Source organism: Homarus americanus, unplaced genomic scaffold (genome assembly GCF_018991925.1).
Source record: "Homarus americanus isolate GMGI-L3 unplaced genomic scaffold, GMGI_Hamer_2.0 scaffold19117, whole genome shotgun sequence".
Lineage (NCBI taxonomy): Eukaryota > Metazoa > Arthropoda > Malacostraca > Decapoda > Nephropidae > Homarus > Homarus americanus.
Genome location: NW_024754704.1, coordinates 138489 through 155512, shown reverse-complemented (window position 1 = coordinate 155512; position 17024 = coordinate 138489). Strand labels below are relative to the sequence as shown.

The window sequence follows — 17024 nt, the reverse complement described above, 5'->3', positions numbered from 1 at the left end:
CACCCCCCGCATTGGCGTGTTCAGGTACTGGAGGAGGGCCTGGGATGTCCTATCGCAGTCCAGGCTTCCCCCTGGCCCAGTGTTATCCCTGAGGAGCCTCTTGGCGGCATTGACCCCAGCCTCTGCCCTGCCATTGGACTGGGGGAAGTGGGCCGACGAGAGGCACACCTCGATTCACCATGACTTGAGGAAATCTGTCATCTCAAGGCTGGCAAGGTTGGTGCCTCCATCCGTGGAGATCTGCTCAGGTGCCCCCCACCTCGTGAAGTAGGCCCGCAGACGGGCGATGATTTTTCCAGAGGTGGCCTCGTTGGGGAAGTGGGCGATCTCCAGCCAACCTGTGAGTCGGTCAGCATATGCTAGGTACGTGTGGCCCTGCAGGTGGAACAAATCGGCCACCACTTGTTGAAAGGGATAGTCTGGCGCTGGGGTCAGAACCAACGACTCCGGAGGCTGGGAAGGGGCGTGGGTCTTGCAAGCAGCACACCGGGACCGATGATACTGCAGGTCACCCTCCATGCCAGGCAATAGACATACTGCCGGGCCCGCCTGGGCATAGAGTCGAGGCCCTGGTGCCCCACGTGCAGGTTAACGGCGACCCGGTGGCGGAGGGAGTCGGGGATGACAAGGCGCATGCAGCCCTGGTCAAAGGTGTAGGTGACCAAACCCCTGACCACAGCCAACCTGTCCCTCACCGAGAAGTACGGGCACAGACATGCCACCTCTTGTGACTTGTGGGGGTGCCAGTCGCCCGCCAGCACCCTCGACACTAGAATCTGGTATACTGGGTCGTCCGCAGCCTCTTTGCACACTGTGTCTTCGTCCATAGTGATGCATTCATCCTGATCCAGTGCTGCAATTGTGACTGCACACACTGCAGCGCACAGGTCCTCCACGTCGGGCACCGCCCTGAGGGAGGGGAAGCGGGATAGGGCGTCAGCTGCACAGTTCCGCTTCCCTGGCAAGTACTTGACCGTGAACCGGTACTGCAGGGTCTTCTCCTTGAGCTTGAACAGGCGTGGATTCGCCACATCCGTGAGGGCTCTGTCCCCTAGCAAGCCAACCAAGGGGCGGTGGTCCGTCACCAGAATGAGGTTCGGGCAGCCAAGGAGGAACAGCCTGGCCTTGCGCAGGCACCATGCCACAGCCAGGGCCTCCCCTTCCACTGCAGCATAGCCGACCTCGGCCGTGCTCAGATGTCGGCTACCGCACAGAGCTAACCGCCACCCTCCCCTGCAGCAGAAGGGCATCTCTGGAGAGGCACAGTCACAGTATTGTTGCAGGACGACGAATCCAATGCCCTCCCTGCTCCAATCCGTGACAGCTGCCATAGGCCTGGATTTATCGTAGTACATCAAGGCGTCCCTGGCCAACTGACAGATGGTGTCGTGGGCTTGGCGAAACTTGAGCCGCAGCTGGTCGTCCCAATACACCCGCTTGCCCACTGGCTTCTTGAGGAGCTCACGGAAGGGCTCCATCACCGGTGCAGTGGCAAGGAAGGGAGTCAACTGGTTAACCAGGCCATGCCAGGACCTGATGTCAGTTATTGATGGCTGATCAGGCATGGGGAAGTCCTTGATGGCTGACAGACGTTGGGCAGTGGGCTGGTAGAGGTCCCATCCCAGGAGGAAACCCACACACTCGGCTTCTCTCCTGCAGAACAAGAACTTTTCTGGTTTCAGTGTGATACCCGTGTGAGCGCAGGTCTCCAGAAAATCGTTGGTGTGCCACAACGCCCCCTTCACACTGGAGTCATACAAGAGAGTGTAATCTACGCACTTGTACTTGCGGGGCACATCCTGAATAGCGTCGTCAAACCTCTTGGTGTAGGCATCTGACGCTGAAGAATGTCCCATGGGCGTCCTGCAGTATCGAAAACGTCCCCACGGCGTGATGAATGTGGTCAGGCGTCTACTCTCCTCCTCCAACTCCACCTGATGAAATCCCCAAAAGGCGTCGGCGACGGTTTTGAACGATTGCGCTGGCACCCCAGACACCATGTCGAATGGTGCAGGTGTGTGGTGCGTCTCCCTCAGACAGCTTGCATTGAGGCATTGGAAGTCTACAGTGCGCCTGGGCTGACTGTTTTTCTTGGCCACCACGACCATCCTGGCGCACCACTCCGTAGCCTCACCAGCAGGCACTGGCTGGATGACGCCTCTCCTGACGTCCTCCTCCAACTGGGCCTTCACCTCCGCTGCCCAGTGTTTCGGAACGGGAGCAGGTGTGTGACAGGCGTAGGGGGTCGTGCCGGGTGTCAGGTGGATACGGTGAGGGGGACCAGTCATGACTGGCAGTGGGGACCTGCTGGTGTTGAATGCGGTAGATGAAAAGTGCGTGAGCAGCCATGCCTCCAACCTGGCCACATTCTCCTCCAAAGGAGGCAAGGGTATCTCTACTGGCCTCGGCGGGAAAGGAATGCTCTCAGGTAAAGGGTTCGGAGGTAGGTCGTCGGCAGTGTGCCGCTCCCCTCCATCGCCCACGGCAGCCACAGCATGTCTATGGGGCGGGAAGTCGACAGGCACCAAGCTGAGGCACTTGCAAGCCTCCAATGACAGGTAGAGGGCCTTGGCTGTCTGCACGAAGTAGACCTCCTGAACGGTGGACCCCTCGTCCACACTGAGGCGGCAGGGGGTGGACCCCAGACACTTGAGCTGTTTGTTTGCCACGTCACTCAGGCCATTACGGGCCCGAAGTTGCCCCGGACACAAACCAATGTCCCGGAGCAGGGATGCCCCTGCTCCACACACCATAGCACCTGTGTCAGCCACAGCCAGCACAGGGGTGGCGGAGGAATTGCCCCCAGCCTGGGTCACGAACACTTGTAACCTGGGGTGGCGGGATAGCTGGGCTGTTGCCACTGTGACAGCACCTGACACATCCACAGGAGCACTTAGAACTGACTTACTCCTACAACACCTTTTGAAGTGACCAACCTTATAGCAATTGCAACATGTGGCCCCACTTGCAGGGCAGTTACTTTTATCAGAGGCATGTGACATGCCGCAGTTACCACAGTGTGCGCGACTGGGGTGTCCAGGTCTGGCGCCAGCTACCTCAGACTCACCGGTGACGTCATCACCAACCGCCACTGCCTCCGCGGCTGTTCCCACCACTGCCTGGCCAGACGTACGACACGATACACCAGCATCTCTCACTGCTGCCTCAAATAACATACATTTGTTTCTAAGCACTTCAACACTATTGTAACTAGAGTACCCCTGGAAAATTTCCCTTCTCAACACTGGGTTACTCAGGCCCACCATAACTTTACATAGTAGCAAGTACTCAGAGAGATCGTTATCACAGGTGGGACATTTAAATTCACACTCCACTGCCTCTGCGAAGCAGCGTTGAAAATACCTTTCCATGGGCTCCTCTTCACCTTGTTTGCTGTTGAAAAACTCGTTCCATTTCACAGCTTGGTTTGAAGATTGAAGAACCATTCCACTGATGGCGTCCAGGGCTTCCTTGGGCGAGAGCTACTCCCACTGACCGCTGGGGTATTTCGAGTCAATCACCCTTTGGAGTGCAGGGACGCAGTTCAGGCGAATGTGGAGTGTGGCCTCCAGTTGTGACAACCCGTTCAACAGCACCCATGACTCCATGGACCGCCTCCATGTCCTAAACACAGCTGCTGGCATTTCTGCCTCACACTTCTCTGGAGCGACAGCTGCTGAGGGCTTCATGACCGGCATAGAAGCATGACCACCGCCAGCAGCTAGAGACGCCATCTGAGCCATCAATGCACTCATGGCCTGCTGCTGGGCGCGCGTGGTGTTCCCCGCCGGTGTAGAGATGCCCTGGCGTCCCCTTGAGGGCGTCCAGAATCGTGGAAGTGTATGGGCCATGTCAGCGTTCTTGTCAGGGCTGTAATGGCGTATCGGGCCCCGGGATCCTGCTCACTGCGCCATGTGAGAGGTTTGAATCATAGACCATGTTCTTTGTAGACTTTATTCTATCAGCGTCAGCTGGTGACTGGCAACCGGGCGCTGCCTTAGACAAGCCCCCCACCTCAACATGGGAAAACATATCGTACGATGGTACAATCTTACAGACACCTAACACTTTCTTAGGGGCCATGGTTATTGTCTAATTTTTCAATAATAATGCAAAGATATATTTGCTACTTCAGTCTACAACATAATCACATTATTGGCAATGTCAAATAAGTTTCAAAATAAAGTTCAGCACTAAAACACAATCAACGGAGCGAGAGAGCAGAAGTGATGTTATCGTGGGTGATGCTAATTTATGACTGAGTGCGTGATGCGTGTCCCTTTGTTTACCAGCGTCGGTGGGTCACAAGGTGTGTCTGCCTTGCTCCCTTGAAATTTTGGCTTATGGCGGGCATGTCGTCTTACGACAAATTATGTCCCACTTTTTTATTTATATTTTATAATTTTTTAATTATTTTAATTTTTTAATTTTTTTATTTTTTGTCAAATAATTTTGTCCGGCTTAAGCGGGGTCTGCCTTAGCGAGGTTTTACTGTATTTTGGTTTCAGTCAGCGTCCTCATTTTTTGGGGTTAACCTTTGGCACATAAGATACATGGTGAGTTTTGAGGAAAATGTATCTTATATGGCATTTTATATGGTATGTTCTGGAAGGAGTCAAGTTGGTCACACAAATGTAATGGGCAATTAAGCATTCTTTATCTCATTCAATATAATTTACTGTAATTATGTGAATTGTTGCAGGTGGAACACAACAAGAATTTGCTGCTACACTTCTTCATCAAGAAAATAACCCTCGACCAGTTCACTGCTCTCGAAAAAATGTGTCCAACAGCACCAGAATATGGTGATGAGGTGAGATATCAAATTCATAGTTGATTAATTGTTTAAATAGTGTAATGTTTGGGAGTAGCTTAAAAATACCTTATTATCCAAGTAGAAATCATATTCAAAGTAGAGATAGCATGTACAGCCAAATCTTACAAGAAGATAAACTGAAGCATAATGTGTACAAGATTAGGGTAAATTTTGGGGATAGTGGTGTACAGTACTGTATATGGTACAGTAAAGCTCTGAATGACGACGTTAATGTGTCCTCCAATATTGCAGTGTAAGGTGAATTGTCTTATCGCGAATCCTTAATTACCATTAAATTAAAGCAATAATAATGAGATGCTTTCTCAAGTGTGACCTTTTCATATCTTTTGTGTGGCTTTTTACCCTCTTTTCCCCCTAAAACAATACAATTAATGAAAACTGCAAACTATATTCTTTAAATAATGTTTCTGAATGCACCTTATACAATAGAAATGAATAATAATATGGTCACATAAGAGGAGATGGGACGCCATTGTTTTCGTTTGTGTTTACAGCCGGGAGTCCGGGACGATAGTTCTCCACGAGAAAATGAAGAAAATAAGCCCCTGGTTGTAGCTGTAGCAAAATTAATGTAAAAATTAAATATATTTGTTTTAAGTAACGTTATTTAATGTTAATAGATGGAATAATAGAAGTAGCTAACCACTAATGACAAAGGAAAAAAAAAGAGATGGATTGGGAACGCCAACATATATGTGCACATTTAAGGATACCGCGTCATTTGTCTTAAGAATATGTACAAAAGATTCATTATTGTTTATTACTGAATATGTATTTGATTTAATTAATCTTTATACAGTGGTCCCTCGGTTAACGAACTGTTTCGATTAACGAAATTTCGGTTAACAAATTAGCTCTCATAAGGATCTTCAATTCGGTTAGCAAACAAAAGTTCGATTAACGAAATCCTTACGACAAAAATTTTTTGTTGTGAGCATCAGCTGATCGGCTAGTCCGCCAATGCAGTAATCCGTTCTATGTTTACATTCGTTTCCAGTGGAGTAAATATCAAGAAGGTTGTGTTCTTGAATATTTTGCATTTTCTATATTAAAATTATTGGTCATTCTAAAATTTTGCCATCCACGCTGTCTATATAAAGTTTTTAAACTAATATTTTTGGCTCGATTTTGTAACTTTATACAATTATTGAAACTTATTTACATGCACACACTGTCCTAAGGGCAAAGCTGTACTGTACATGTAATCAAAATAATGTACAAAATAATTACAAAAATTTTTGTCTAGTGCAAACTATAGCATGTTTACATTCAAATTAATCACTATCTTATAAGAATTCCAGCAATGTAAATTATATTCTCCCCGGTCACTTCTATGACATTTTATAAGCAAAAAATAAAAACTCAATCTAAAGGACAAATAAATAAACAAATAAATACTTTACCAAACCTTCGGCACCAACTGTCAAACATGTCACTGTCACCTCCCCTCAGTGCCGGATTTAGACCTGTGGAGGCCCATGGACAGCTTCTTTGTGGAGGCCCCCTTCATTATAACAACCCAAGAGGGTGGGGTGGCTAGTGAAGCGAGCCTAAACATCTTCTTTGGAGAATTTTGAAGCCATATGCAGTTATATTGAGGAAATTAGAACATTGAGAAATTTTTAATTAACTGTATATTTATTGATAGTGTACAAATTCCCAACACACACACACACACAAAAGTGAGACATGACTGGAGTCATTCATGTGGTTTCAAGTCGACCAGCCTTGATATAGCTACTTCCGCACATGTCAAAAATTTTCAAGGGACTTCACAGAATAGAATATATTATTAGTTATTACAGAGAGATGATTCTTTGCATTATTAATCAGATAAACCTCTACTCAAATAATGGTTCTGTCCAAGTAGCTAGCCTAATTTCTATCACGCTTCTTACTGAACATAGTTTTACGTGATGGAATAGATAAACATGAATTTTAAAGAATGAAAATAAAAATAATCCAAATGAATAAACAAATAAATAAAATAGTGTAATATGTGGAGGCCCCCAGATTGTGGAGGCCCCTGGTCAGTTGCCCACCTTGCCCACTCCTGAATCCGGCCCTGCCTCGCCTTCCTCCCACCCTCACCCCCCCCTCCCCCCTCCCAGCCAGGATTTGGTGGTTATACAGTAGGCTTTAAGTTTTTATCTTATATAATATCACAGACTAAAGTTAGGAGAATATAATTTGCATTGCTGGAATCCTTGCAAGACAGCGAATAATTTGAATACAAACGCCATATATTTTGCACAAGAGATAAAATTTTTAGTACATTAGTTTAGTACATTTTAGTAATGTACAGTTTTTCAACTGTATTTTTGGGTAGATTTACATAAATTTCTTCATTTATTTTTATTCATTTACATGCACACACCATACTAAAAGAAATGTAAAAAAAAATATATGAGCTAAGTGCAAATCTGTACTGTATGTACTAAATGATTATGATACTAAAATTTTTATACCTAGTGCAAATTATAGCTTGTTTATATTCAAATTAATCACTATCTTACAGTAATTCCAGCAATGGAAAGTATATTCTCCCTGGTCATTTCAGTGGCATTTTATAATGAAAAAGCTTAGTCACTCTTAAGGACTGATAAATAAACACAATTAGACCTTCAGCGCCAACTGTCAAACATATTACCTCGCCTCCCGCTCCCTCCCTCCCTCTCCCCCATCTGCCCAGCCATGGTTTTAGGCTTTCAGTTTTTATCTTATATAATATCACAGACTAAAGTTAGCAGAATATAATTTGCATTGCTGGAATCCTTGCAAGACACCGAATAATTTGAATATAAACGTCATATATTTTGCACAAGAGATAAAAATTAATCACCTGTATCACATTACAGTAGTGATTTAAGAGTAGATATATATATATATTGATAAAATCACACGGGGAAAAGGGAAACAACGTAGCACCTTAGGTTTCGTCTTTATTCAAGACATCTTCAGAGGCAACTGGATTACATGGACAGAGAAAGGCTTAAATATACAGGTGACCTTATGAAACATGAGGTCAGGTCATTCCTTGATATGCTTATCATTAGAAATGGCCATAACTACAAATTTAAGGTGTACAGAAAGCCTACACAGGTAGACAGTTTCATACATTTTTTATCGAATCACCTGGAGTCTACCAAAATGTCAGTTTTCTCTGCTATGTTTTTGAGATGTTTGCGTATTTGTGACGCTGAATATATATATATATATATATATATATATATATATATATATATATATATATATATATATATATATATATATATATATATATATATATATATATATATATATATATATATATATATATATATATATATATATATATATATATATATATATATATATATATATATATATATATATATATATATATATATATATATATATATATATATATATATATATACATACACACATACATAGGTCTGACCGAACAATCCCGATCGTCGTCCGGGCCGCCCCCAAAGTGGCTTGTTGGACCACCACTCCACGACCCCCTGACGGAGACATGATGATCCTCCCCATACTGGTCAGATATTATGTGTTAAAGGAATGTGCTTCCTTGATTAGGCTTTTTTTAAACATTTGCCTCCAGGTGTAATGTTAACCTACATCTATTGAGGATAAAATCTTTCACCTCAAATTGACAATAACACATTTGCTGTAATCAGACATATCTAGTTGCCTCAACAATTGCAACTCCAGTTGCAATTGGGGTTGCAATTTCAAATTCTGTGTCATTACTACGAAATAAAGAAGTATCTGGTGTACTGCACTCTAAGATTAAGAGAAAACGGACGACTCAGGAGTCCTGAAGTGAGAGAAAACGGACTCCTATGACGGGGCACTCAAATAAAGAGACATGGCTACATGTTTTGTGGACCACCCACTGTACAGTACTGATGGTATATTTTTCATCACTTTGTATTAAACCTAGTCATGCCTATGTGTGTTTCTGATAATTACCATAGCATTATATATCTATATATTTAGCGGTTGTACAAACACAAGGCCTCACACATGCCACTCAGACTGACAGACTTGACAAGTTTTACCAACCATAAAGACAGTTGAAGCATTAAACATCACTCACAATGAATCTTGAATATTCCAATTGTAATCAATCATATATAAGTTGCCTCAACAATTACAACCCCAGTTGCAATTTCAAATTCTGTGTCATTATTAAGAAATAAATAGGTGTCTGGTGTACTGCACTCTAAGATTAAGAGAAAACGGACGACTCAGGTGTCCTGAAGTGAGAGAAAACGGACTTCTTTGACGGGGCACTCAAATAAAGAGACATGGCTACATGTTTTGTGGACTACCCACTTTACATTATCCTTTTCATCACTTTGTAATAAACCTAGCCATGCCTATGTGTGTTTATGATATTTACCATAACATTATACAGTATATATATATTTAGTGGGTCTAAATGGTTGTAAAATGGGAAACTTGGGGTTGGGTGCCTGGAACCCCCATTAGAATAAATCTGATAGGTTTATGTAATTTCGGACAACGTCCATTTCGGTTAACATCACGTTTCCAAGAACGTATCTAGGACTTTAACCTGCGCATGACTGTATATATACAGGTTGTACCTCTCTATTCCGGCATTCTGTGGTCCGGAAACTCCCGTGGTCCGGAATGATTTTAGTTTGTCCAATAGGTAGCTTTTTTTTTTTTACTTATCTGAATTATTAATTATTATTTTTATTACAGGAGTATTAAATTTTTGCCCCTCAGGCCCCAATGTGGGTCAGTGACCTATGCCCGGGTGGGCTAATCCCCTTAAAAAAACCAACAACAACAAAGCTGCTGGAAATTAAGGTTTGTTTACATCCGGCAGTTCGGCTCCTCTCTCTCTCTCTCTCTGCTTGTCTAAACAGAGTGCAACATTTAACCCTTCAATATATATGAGCAGTAGATAAGTGTTGCTTTCATATTCTTATGTAGAGTAATGACGATATGTTTTCACATGTGCGCACTTACATACGCGCAGTCTCACTTTTTTTTACCATTAATGGTTAGCTACTTATATTGTTCCATTTATTAACATTAAATAACATTACAGGTACTTTAAACAACCATATTAATTTTTTTACATTAATTTTACTACAGCTACAATGAGGGTCTTAGTTTCTTCAGTTTTATATGTAGAACCAATCAGTCACTGGTTTTGAAGCATTAACGAAAACAATGCCGGCAGCCGTCTCGTCTCCTCGTGTTAATATTCCACGTATTATTAATGAATTGAATTGTTCATTTTGCACACACAAACATTAATTCAATAAAAAAAATTCAGAAACATTAATTAAAATATATATGAATGGTAAATTAGTGTTGGTTTCATATTCTTATTTAGAGTAATGACGATATGTTTTCACTTGTGCGCACTTACATACGCGATCTCTCTTTTTTCTTTACCATTATCGTTAGCTACTTCTATTGTTCCATTTATTAACATTAAATAACATTACTTAAAACAACCATATTAATTTTACTACAGCTACAACCAGGGTCTCATCTTCTTCAGTTTTATATGTAGAACCAGCCAGTCACTGGTTTTATAATCAACGAAAACAATGCTGTCTCATTTCCTTGTGTGTTTTAATATTCTACGTACTATTAATGAATTGTATTGCCCATTTTTTCACACATAAACATTAATTCAATCAAAAAGACATAAAGTAATAAACAATAATGAATCTTTTGTACATAAGAGAAATGACGCTGTTTACATGATTGTGCATGTCGTCTGAACGATGGTGGGCCGTTCAAACACGTCGAAATTCGAGTTTCCGCCCTCAAAATTTTTAATTGTTTTGTTTTTTGGTGTGTTCAAGCAAAAAACGTCGAAATAAAAACTCGCGAAATTTGAGAAGCTACTGTACGACATTTAACCCTTCAATATGTCTTCAAAGAGACCATGAAGCAGAGAAAGTGGTGCTAGTGCTTCCAGGCATAAGCACAAGTCACTATCTATCCAGAAGAAGGATGAATTTCCATGGTCCGGCACTGGTCAGGCTCCCGAGGTTGCCGGACTAGAGAGGTACAACCTGTATTGTTATTTAATGTACAGTAGAAGTAACCACTGATATTAAAGAAAAGGGAGACTGATAGTGGAATGCCAACGTATACGTTCGCACTCAAGGAAACGGTCATTTATCTTAAGAATATGTACAAAAGATTCATTATTGTTTATTACTGAATATGTATTTGATTGAATTAATTTTTATAGATGTGAAATGAACAATGCAAATCATTAATAATTCGTAGAATATTAAAACACACTCGAGGAGACAAGACAGCATTGTTTTCGAGAGTGACGATGGTTCTACATAAGAAACTGAAGAAAATAAGACCCTGGTTGTAGCTGTAGTGAACTTAATTTAAAAAAATTGAATACCTGTATGTATGTTTTAAGTAATGTAGTGAACTTAATTTAAAAAATTGAATTCTTTTATGTATGTTTTAAGTAATGTTATTTAATGTTAATAAATGGAACACTGGAGGTAGCTAACCACTAATGGTAAAGAAATAAGGCGAGACATTTGGGAACACCAACGTATGAACAGTAAGTGCTTACATGTGAAAACATATCATTTCTCTACATATGAATATGAAAGTTTTAAATAATATTTCTGAATGTAAAAAAAAAATTCTACTCACCAATGGTGGTAAAGTCTAAAACATAAGGACAGCCAATGAATATTGTGCGAGTTTTTACTCAGATGAACAAGTGGTCAGGTACAACTCTGGCTGAAGCTGTACCTTTCCATAAAGCTGTTGCTGAAACTGTTACTGAATCTGAAGTTGATGTTGAAGCTGCTTATGATGCTGCATTTGATGGTGTAGCTGAAGTTGATGGTTTAGGCCTTCGAATAATAAAGCTGTCAAAAGAACCTTGCACAGCTGCTTTCTTTTCTCGTTATACATCTTTATGTTGAGGTCATTTGCATTTATTTAAATTTTAATGCTTTGTTCTGTTAATGGATCCACTTCAGAAAATATGTTCATTGCTTGCTCCATATAATGTCCACAGACCTCTCACCTTTTTCATATCTTTTAAACACATCTAGTTTCTTGGCATATCTTATACACTTTCTATTAGCTTTTGAAACAACACTACCATCACTTGCTCTCTTGCTCATGCTGAATAGGGATGCAAAAATGATGTAAGAAACCTGAGAAAGTTTTTCTCCTGTTCCTGTTCCAGATGCGTGAAAACAAAAGGCCCGCCAAGCTCCGACTGTTGTTTACCACTCATTAGCAAGGCAGCTTCTTTGCACAAGGCGCTCTTAATTTTTTTTTTACAGTAATTTTTTTCCTTTTAATACATATCGGGATTTAATTATTATTTATATGAAAATGTAATTTTATTTTATTTTTATTAAATTTGGTCGTAAATACGAATGAAATAAGGACGTAAACTGAATTGGGTCCTAAATTAACTAGGGTTTTAAATATCAAAAGTTGTTGGTCGAACTGTTGTTATCGGAGGCTTTACTGTATTTGCACAATTATAAGCTGCATCTCTTTTTGCTCCAGAAATGTGGAAATTTGGGATGCAGATTAGAAAACTGTAGAACACTGAGGTCAGGCTTGTTGCTGTTGAAGTTGAGGGACCTATTGGTCAACCCTACCGAGTATCCAAAATCCTTAATGGTGTACTAGAATATTGAAGCATTTACTGGTAACAGCTTCACTATAATCACTTTTTTTTACTTTGAAATAATGAGATTAATATTGGTATGGAAGATTTAGGTGGATACAGTACATGACAAATGTACATTACCATTTTAAGGTCAAGGAAGTGGACAGTTATTATTCTAATTTTGTCATTGGAACATGGGGGGACTGTACTGGGGCCGCATACTCAAAAACATTTACGGGACTGTATCTGTTTGTTTACCCCGTAACTGGACTTACAGTCTCCGAACGGTATACGCAAAACAAATATTTGGCAGCGGACTCCGTAAGTGATATACAGTGGGGTATGCTATAACGAATCTAATTGGTTCTAGAACCTTGTTCGTTATAACATTCTTTCGTTATAGTATTAATCCGTTCCAGGCCCCCAAATACAACCGCTTAACACTGAAAAATATAATATAAAATTGTAAAAATTTAAAAAAAGTGCATAAATATGCATCTAAACCCCTGAAATAAAGAATATCATTCATACTTGTAATAAAAAAACAATAAATTAGTAAAAAAAAAAAAATTTAAATAATGTTCGTTGTAGGAGTTTCGTTCGTTATAGCATTCTCAATTTTATAGGTAAAACCGTTCGTTATAGGAATATTCGTAGTAGGATCCGTTCGTTATAGCATACCCCACTGTATATATTTATTTATTTATTTATTTATTTATTTTGGTCATTGGTTAACCATAGTCTTCAAGTATTACTGAAACATAATTCCATCTTCACTAATGACACTTGAGGTACGTCTAGCAACTATCACGTGCGTCGATCTCAGCTGATATCTCCTTCTCTTTTGATTGGTTGATGATTTTGTTAACTGAGCGACGATTGGCCAACTAGCTCCTGCATTGACATCTACCTTCGGACAAGAGAACTGAATTTACAGGGTAAACACTAGAGTTATGGACTGCTTACGGGACTGTAATTAAATTTTGAGTATGAAAAATTTACGGGACTGTAATTAAATTTTGAGTATGAAAAATTTACGGGACTGTAACGAGTCTGTAAGTTACGGTACTGTAGTTCTGCTACTGTACGTAACTGATGAGGTGTTTTGAGTATGTGACCCCTGTATAAGGATGGCTTGTTGATCCAACAGAGATTGGAACATGGAGGACTGTACTGTACTCTACTGTACAGTAAGATCTTGTATTTCGTGAGTAATAATGACTGGCAAAATTCCACCAAATTCAAATTCGCCAAATGCAAATACATGAACTAATGGGAAAAATAACAACATAGACTGGCCACTCTACAGCAACTTCCGATTTTCCCATTTATAACCTCCAAATGATACAATTCTGCCTTTATTGACTTGATTGTGCTTTCCGGAAAACCAGTAATCTTTCTTATCTCACTAGTTTTTAGGCCTTCCTCAAGTAACTTAATCACACGCTGCTTATCCTGCATCGAGCACTTGGCAAACTTAACTCCCTTACGATAGTCCCACTTCTCCTTTTCGGTATTTGGCCACTTAGGTGGGTCTGTCCCACCCCCATCATTATCTTGACTTGACAGGTGGTAGCAACCACCCTAAAAAAAGCACACAATAACAGCCTGGGCGGTCGCTAGGATGGCGCGGGCTACAACGCGATAATTGTGTTCTTGTAATCCTCTTTTATGTTCACCACCGGCAACTAGATCACCAGAACGCTTCTTGGAAACATTCTTCTTACCTCGTCTTTCCATATTCATCACTAACACAACAAAATTGGAGAAAATGGCAAAAATCACGGAGCAATCGACAGAAACCGCGTGATTCAACTGATCACATGATGTAAACTGAGCGCTGGTGTGAACCGTTATTAGTCCGCACTGCGAAACATTCTTTTTACTTGTTCTTTTCATACAGTATTTATGGGTAACAGCTAAATTTGCAAAAAAAGAAAAAATTTACAGAGTACCTCTCAAAAAACACTTCACAAACAAAATACACGAATCAATTGAATGTGTGATGTCGAACGTGAACTGCAAAAATTGCATAACCCCGCGCCACGCTTAAAACGTTGAGTATGGAATCAAAACATTGAGGATGGAATTGCGCTATAGCCAACATTCGTATGCAAAATTTTGCCTTTTACAAACAGTGTTCCCCTATTCATCAATCGCGTTACAACCAATTCGCGTTGACAAAACACACGTTGTAGCAGAAATGACTGTAACTAGTATGAGGGCTGTGACATCATTCAAGACGGTGGCCAGCATTTAGCTTGCTGGATCTCGCGTTCAGGTGGCTGGATCTCGCGTTCAGCTGACTGGATCTCGTGAAACTCACGATATTTTACACCAAATATAAAACTTGGTTACATAAGGTAGTGCTCGCGAAATTCTAAAACGCGAAATGAAATCGCACGAAATATGAGATCTTACTGTACTGTACTTGTATCTGATAGTTAGTCACACTTCCACTTTTACCTAATATTTATTATATAGATATAGATAAACAACATAGATATAGGCATAGACAGCAGCATAAGTAAATTTGCTGATGACACTAAAATAGGGCGTGTAATTAAATCTGACGAGGACTCTGCAAAACTACTACAGGAAGATGTAAACAAATTTTTTGAATGGTCTGAAAAATGGCAGATGAAATTTAATGTGGATAAATGTAAAGTACTTTGCCTAGGCGATCTAAACAGAGAAACCAGATATCAGATGAACAACGTTGTTATAGAGAAATCCAACTGAGAATGATTTAGGAGTAATGATAAGTAGGAATCTTAAGCAAAGTAAACAATGTGTATTTGCTCTTAAACAAGGCTAACAAAGGATTTGGGTTCATACAAAGGAGTGTGAATTACAAGACTAGCGAGGTTATCCTAAAACTATATCTTGCTCTTGTGAGACCTCACTTGGATTACACAGTTCAGTTCTGGTCACCGTGGTACAGAATGGATATAGAATCACAAGAAAGAATTCAGAGGAGAATGAAAAGACTAATCCCGGGCATTAGGAACCTTGAGTACAGGGACAGGTTAAAGCATCTTAATTTGCACTCGCTCGAGAGATGCAGAGTGAAGGGCGATATGATCGAGGTTTATAAATGGAAGTCAGGGCTAAACAAAGGTACTCAAACTAGCCAATAACACAGCATTATTTGAATGACTGACAGATTTGTTAAAACATTGAAATATGTAATGATTGAGATTTGTGGGGCTTTGTACTGAGTTGTCAATGCTGACAAAGTGTTAGGGTCTAAAAGAAAGTATTTTAATATCAGGGAACATTGATGAAGGATTGTGTACAAGTTGGTGCTAAGAACAGTCTGAAGGTGGCAGTAATCTTTCTTGCTCAAACAATTATACTTATATCTTATATCTTTAAAAATCTGCTCAGAAAAAGGTAGGATGTATTTCATTGTAAGTAGTGTTAATAATTAACAAATACCCTGCAACTTCCTTATTTTATTTACAAATACCTTTAATACATACTGAATTAAAAAAACCCTAATTTTGCAGGTACTTGGCTCTGTGCGTGTTCCACTTTATACAATGGGAAACATGTACTCGGGATTACCAGCCTTTCTGAACAACAGGTTTGTTGGTACAGCAAAACAACAGTTGCTCTTGGCTGTGCATCATGTGAAAATTTTGACAGAAGTTGAGATAAATGAAGTTATGTACAAGAGTAATAATCTTAAACTTGGTCCTAATAGAATTTAGTCAGTATGCTCTTTGATGATGTGTTCTCCATTTCTCTGTTGTTAACAAAAATACATAATTGTGATATTTTTTGTTGGTACCTTTTATTATCTAAAAAATGTAACCCAATAAATAGTTTGAAGTGAAGTATACTGACCAAAAAATATCCAACTCCTGGAGATGTAGACTGTAAGAATGTTTTTTATTATGGTTTCAATAGAGATATAATTGTTGTACTGTTAAACATAGTGGGAATGAAAGTTAATGTAACTCAAATGTTGTGAGGTCAGAAGGTTTTAAGGAATAGTTCAACCTTGATTTAGCTGATGAATTATGGTTTTGTTTGTGAGTAATGTAGATTGTGTTCAGACTGAAACTTAGGAGTACTGGTGTACCCCGATAACCGATGCATATAGGGACCGGGAAAAGTCATTGAATAGTAAATCAATGGTTATCAAAGCATTTAATCCGATAAGAACATAATAAATTCAGGGGATTAGGGACCGGCCACCCTCCAAAATCTCCCATCTACTCTTGATATATATATCTGTCATGCAAAATGTCAAGCAAGAAAGTAAAGCGGATACAGGATATATAAAGCAAGCATAATAAGCATTAAATAAGTAATGTAAAGCCTAAATTGAAACTGTTAATTACCTGTGTTGAGGATGGTAGAAACAGTCTAGGGTGGCAAGTTGATGTCTCTACCACTCTTTGTTGGTCCATCACAACTCTTATTATGCCTTATGATACCTCATCATATTGTAGCATAGGCTATGTAGGAGATCTCGCACTAAGGATGGAGGTGAGAAGGGAAACT

The 17024-nt window shown here is 40.4% G+C and overlaps 1 protein-coding gene across 1 annotated transcript in view; it reads left to right on the top strand.

Moving 5' to 3' along the window:
- LOC121855943 (U8 snoRNA-decapping enzyme-like) overlaps positions 1 to 16778 on the top strand; it is a 32274-nt gene extending 15496 nt beyond the window's left edge. Inside the window, exons 5-6 of the mRNA XM_042351162.1 lie at positions 4703 to 4813; positions 16022 to 16778. Coding sequence (XP_042207096.1) covers positions 4703 to 4813; positions 16022 to 16225 — 315 coding nt within the window. The 3' untranslated portion in view covers positions 16226 to 16778. The remainder of the gene's footprint in view (positions 1 to 4702; positions 4814 to 16021) is intronic.
- Positions 16779 to 17024: the final 246 nt, after the last annotated feature.